General features: G+C 29.9%; 1 protein-coding gene across 1 annotated transcript in view; it reads left to right on the forward strand.

The window, feature by feature from the left end:
• VPS13A (vacuolar protein sorting 13 homolog A) overlaps positions 1-6108 on the forward strand; it is a 176789-nt gene that overhangs the window by 81837 nt on the left and 88844 nt on the right. Inside the window, 3 exon segments of the mRNA XM_025051387.1 lie at positions 1-214; positions 4830-4977; positions 6061-6108. The exon segment at positions 1-214 is cut by the window's left edge and continues 24 nt beyond it; the exon segment at positions 6061-6108 is cut by the window's right edge and continues 56 nt beyond it. Coding sequence (XP_024907155.1) covers positions 1-214; positions 4830-4977; positions 6061-6108 — 410 coding nt within the window.

Below are 6108 nucleotides of genomic sequence, written 5' to 3' on the forward strand. Positions count from 1 at the left end.
TGGCACAAAGGAGTTCTAGATTGGCATTAGATGTTAACATCAAAGCCCCAGTGGTGGTCATCCCACAATCTCCAGTTTCTGAAAATGTTTTTGTTGCTGATTTTGGACTTATTACAATGACGAACACATTCCATATGATAACAGAGAGCCAGAGCAACCCCCCACCCGTTATTGATTTGATAACGATAAAGCTGAGTAAAATGCGACTATACCGGTAAGCATTTCACAAGTATATTTTTGTAGAATGCAGTCTTTTTCAGTTTACATTAAAAGCTTTAGTATCCCGAGTCTTCTATTTATAGAGATTTTATTTCATTCTAACTATACTTAATTTTGTAATTCTCTCTCCCCCAAGTGTTTTTTGGCAAGATCAATTAAAGTCCTCCCGTTTTTAAAAACCTAGGCAATATTTGAAAATTACGTCTTAGATAATTAGGAACACTGTAAAATTAGTTATCTGAGGAAGTACATTTGTGCTTATTTGCAGTTCTTTATAAACTGTGTTGTGAGAAAAGATGGGCAAATTCCTAATATATTTATTCATTTCACAAATATAGCATTACAGACTATCACCTTTGTACTTTGGATCTGATATTCTGGTTAAAAACAAAACAAAACAAAACACACACCATAGAGTATAACCTTATGTAATCATTGCACGTAGGATTATGAATGAGGGTAATAAAATCACCTATTCTAGATTTAGTGACCTATTCCTTTTCCAGCTTGGATCCATGTCTGTTTATACCTTCCACTTTCCCTCTTCTTTCTAACTGTCATTTTTCTTTAATCTCATTCTGTTTGTCTCTTTCCATTTATTTTTGCTAATTCTCTTTGGCCTCTTGTTGGTTCGTCTCCCTTCTGCCCTTCTTTCCACCAGTTGAATACTTTTAAAGCAGCTTTATTGAGATTTAATTGGCATTTAAGAAATTGCATATTTTTAAAGTATCGATAAGTTTTATCATATATACACTTGTGACAGGTTGTGTACATTGTATTATTTCTTTCTTAAACATTTGAGAGAATTCACCAGTAAAGCCATGTGGGCCTAGAGTTTACTTGTGGAAGGTATTTGACTACAAGTTCCATTTCTTTAATAAACTTAAAACTATTCAAGTGAATTATTTTTTCTTGAGCGATCTTTTTAAATATTTTTCAAGAAATTTGTCCGTTTCATCCAAGTCATAGAATTTTACATTGCAAATTAAGAAAATTATTTCTATCACCTAACTCTGAGAATAAGGTAGAGTGTTGGAGAAAAGTCAGCCTCTATTTAATGGAGTGCCATGGAAAGCCAGGTTTCACTTAAGAAATTAACAATATATTTAGTGAAGACATTTGAAATATACAATATGTCCAGCTAAATTCAAGGAATTCAGAAATTACAAGGAATAGTGAGATAAGGGACTTCTATTTTAATAGGCTATAGCTATAGAGAAATGATTTTAAGCCTTAAATGCTCATTAACTTGGAGTTAAAACTATGTAAAAGTCTGAATTTATTCAAATTGTCTATATGTAATCACATCTTGCTAGATTTAAAAAAATGGTAGATGTAAATTAGTTGTGAGTTTATATTACAAACTTTTTTGAGTTCACTAAAAATATCTAGAGCATTAAATAGTATTTTTATGTCCAATAAATAATTTTTTACTGAAGAAACACATAAAATGATATTAGGACAAACATAAAGGATTGCTGTTAATATGACCACCCACAGATAACTGCTATTAATAATTTGGTGTATTTCTTCTAGTTAACTATAGATGCACTTAGATATATATATATTTGTATATATTTAAGTTAAATAAGAAATAAATTTGTATTTTGGATTGTAAATTTTTTCCCCTTAACAATATGCTATAAATATTTTTCCATGTTATTTTGAGTGCATAGTTTTTCCTAAATATTTATCCTGTAATTTTTAAAAAATTCATTTGCCTATTCTTAGAAATTTAATTCAATTATATTTTTTTCGCTGTTATAAATAACACTATAATGATGATTTATATCTTTGTTCAATAATACTTATATGATTTTCTACTTATTCCTTTGGAATAATTCATTTTCTTCAGATGAATTCCTAGAAATAGAATTACTATTATGGAGCATAATCAGTTTTCCCTGAAATAGTTTGAAAATAATAGATATTTGAAAATTCAGTTTAGTTATAGCTTCATAGAAAACACATAAAGACAAATAAGTACTTAATATTTGTGACCACTTGTATTGAAATCATTTTGTTACAAAACTGAATTTGAATATAAAATTTTAAAAATATAATACTTCTATAAGAAAAGTTGTAAAACTTAACCAGAGGCTAGAAAGATATCTTGAATAAATGTAGAGAAAATATTTTTCTAGACCTACTATTATAAAGATGTCAGTTTCTTGTACATTAATTTATATACTTAATGCGATCTCAGAAAAAATCACAATACAAGTTATTTTTAAAGCCTTTTTAAATTATTGTTTTTCTGGAAATATAAATAGGGAACAAGATGTATCAATGATTTTTTTTTTTTGCAAGAAGAAATTAAGATGGGGCATGGGAGAATCATAACACTATTGGCACTACTAAAATATATTAAATTACATTGAATATTACTGAAATGTATTATAAGACTAAAATAATAAAAATAGTGAAACAGAATAAAAAGCTCAACAATTAACCATGTGTGTATCCTCGTTATTTATACATATACACATATATATATACAGTCAGTCCTCATTATTCACAGATTCCATATTTGTGAAGTAGACTACTCACTAACAGTTATTTGTAACTGCAAAATAAATACTCGTTGCACTTATTTGGGCATGTACAGAGCTGGGAGAAATTTGCTTCTCTCAAAGTCTCTTTCTCAGCTGAGGTGTCAAACAAGATGATGCTCTGTATTCTTAATTTAGCTTTCATATGTAAACAAGTGTCCTTTTTGCATACTATCTTTTTTTTTGCATTTGGGAGCTTTTTGTTGGTGATTTTCTGTTCAAAATGGCTGCCAAGCATAGTGCCGGGTATAATCATAAAAGATTAAAAGTGGATGAATGATATGGTGATTTATTTCAATAACACTATTAAAAAAGCAAAAGACAACATGTAAGTATCAGTAACAGGATAGAGAAGAACTTTCTAATTTAAGCATTGAAAAAGAAAAGTGATTGGGGAATGTTATTAATTGGCTTTGACTATACAAGAATATATTTCTGAATATTAATTATCAAAACAAGATTATAAAGGAAATAGCATATGAGATAATTAGAAACATCTCTAACAAAAGATAAATAAATCTTTTAATATTTTAAAGCAGTAAGAAGAAAGTAATTTGAAAAATTGATAAAGTACATAACTAGATGATTCTTTAAAGGAACAATGATAGCCAATAAACAGCTAATAGAAATATTCAACCTCATTAATAAAGGAATGAAAATATAGTGAAACAATGTTGTTTGCCCATTAATTTTCAGAAATGGAGCTCTCATGAGTTGTAGGTTACATATTGACCCAGTTTCTTGATTGCAGCTTTGCAGATATTTGTACAGTACGTGACGTATTGCAATTACCTGAGCCAAGTACTGGCAATACAGGCAAGACTAAGATAAACAGGCCCTGCCCTCATGAGACTTTCATTCTAACTGAAATTACAAACAAGACAATAAACTATTAAAATAGAATTATTATTAAATAGAATAATAGCAAAAGTTCAAGGTGTTTGTGGGAGCACATAAGAAAGATTTCTCCTTCAGATATTGGGTAGTACAGATGAGGAATAATTTTCCAGAGGAAATTATCTTTTGACAGAAAATTTAATGTTTTTTGTAATTTTGTCCCGAGGAAGAAATTTACTCAAAGTACTTACAAAGATAATGATCCAATTATTTATTACAGTGAGGAATTAGAAACAACATAACTCTTTAACAATAGGTTGATTAAATGGCTTGTGGTATAGTCACATATTGTAATATGCACCTATTAAAGTTGTATGTAATATGCCCTATAAGGCTTTAAATTCCTAACTTACTACCATTAAGGGGAGATTATAAGCATATATACTTGGTACGTATAGTGTCACTCTATAGTTAATTCATGAAATATGATATGATATGCTAGGGAATCTGAAGATCTTTGATGGTTCACATATTACTCTTCAGTTGAGTAGATGATATTTAAAATTCTAGTCATAGTTTCATACCATAGTTGAACGATTTGGTATTTCTTTGAGGTTGTAATTTGAAGATATAATGGGAGGCTTCATCGGTCACATTGTCACTTGAAAGGGGTACTTGAAAGGGGTTCAGTAACCTACTGCACTTTTTATCATTCCTTACCATCAGTCCTACCCTTATAAGTACCAAGAAAGGTAAATATGGTTCAACTTCCATATTCAACTATGTTTGATCCACAGAAAAAAAAAATTTTTTTTTTTGGTACAACTTAGCTTCTTATAAAGTGAGGGGATATGTGGTATTCTGCTACATATCTACATCAGTGAATTAAAATGTTTTTATAAGAAGCCTTTTATATCTTTACAGATTATATAGAGATAATTCCCATTTTAAGAGTTTACTATCCAACTTGCAGATGTTTGGAACTTTTAAACATATTGCGAAATCCTGATTTAAATATTCATTTCTCTACAGTATGTGAAACACTTCCGCTTAGAGAAAGCCATCTAGGTTTCTAGTGTCATGGAACATGCCTTATTTTGACATGAAAGGCCTAATGGATTTTAATTTTCACACAAAATTATCGATCTGTTATAAAGTGTTTAATTTTTTTTTACTACCTGTATTTATGAAACAATTAAAAACTTTTATTTTTACTCATAGGACTAAATTTATTAATGATGCTTACCAGGAGGTACTGGATCTATTACTGCCATTAAATCTTGAAGTGATAATTGAGCGAAATTTATCTTGGGAATGGTACCAGGAAGTTCCTTGTTTTAATGTAAATGCTCAGCTAAAGCCCATGGAGGTAAGTTTTTGGATACTTATTGATTTCTCTGTTAAAAAATATTGCTTCAGAACATGAGATATTTTGGGTATAGAAGTTATTTATTAATTTCCTTTGTCAGAATTGAAATAGTAGCTGTTTTAACCTAGAATTCATTGAGTGTTCTCCAGTCATTTATTCAACAAATATTTGAGTGACTACTGTATGTTAGCCCCTGGCTAGATATTGGAGATACTGTGGCAAAGAAGCTATGACATTGTCTCTGGCTTCATGGACTTACCAGTCTAATGTAGGGGTTGTTGGTGATGGTAGTCCAGAGGCATGTTAGTTAGATAGTAAAAAAAATACATAGACACATAATTACAATAGTCTTACATTGTGATAAATTCCATGAAGGAAACGTATTAGACATGGTGCTGTAAGTAGTCACTTGGATATGTTAATACAGAATTTAGTGGAAAGGCCTAGGCTGGACATAGTAATTTGGAAGTCATTGGCATAGATGGTATTTAAAGCCATGGGACTATATGATATAACCTAGAGAAGGTCCTAGAAGAATTGAGAGGCTGAAGATGAAAATGCATATAGGTCAGGACCTTAGGCATAACTTTACCTCCCTGTTGGTTGATATTGCTTCACAGACCTCTGACTGTGCACAAGTACCTATTTTTCCCTCTTAACTGGATGGAAATCAAAACTGTATCACATGCTTTGTTGAAACATGTGACAGAAACATGTGCTGTGTCTGAAAGGTTTTTCTCCCCACCCCCCTGCCCTAGTTTCCCTTTATTTTTCTTCCTATAAAAATCCTATTCAAAAAGAGAAAACAATCGTTTTAAAGATTTAAGATTTTTAACTTAAAAATATATTTAGAATTTAAAACATGATGATCTCAAGTGAAAATCTTTAAGCTTTTCATGTATAAGATCATGTATAAGATCATTCCTTAACTTATAGATGAAAGTATTGGTAAGACAGGTAAATGAAGTTTCTTTATATTGGTAAGACAACACAGGATTGAAGTGAAAATTATTTTTTATATGAGAATTTTTAACTACATGAAGTAGTAATACTAAAATAAGCAAATTTTATATTTTTTAACAGTTTATTCTTAGTCAAGAAGACATAACAACTATTTTTAAAACATTATAT

This window comes from Pteropus alecto, unplaced genomic scaffold (genome assembly GCF_000325575.1).
Source record: "Pteropus alecto unplaced genomic scaffold, ASM32557v1 scaffold95, whole genome shotgun sequence".
NCBI classification, from domain to species: domain Eukaryota; kingdom Metazoa; phylum Chordata; class Mammalia; order Chiroptera; family Pteropodidae; genus Pteropus; species Pteropus alecto.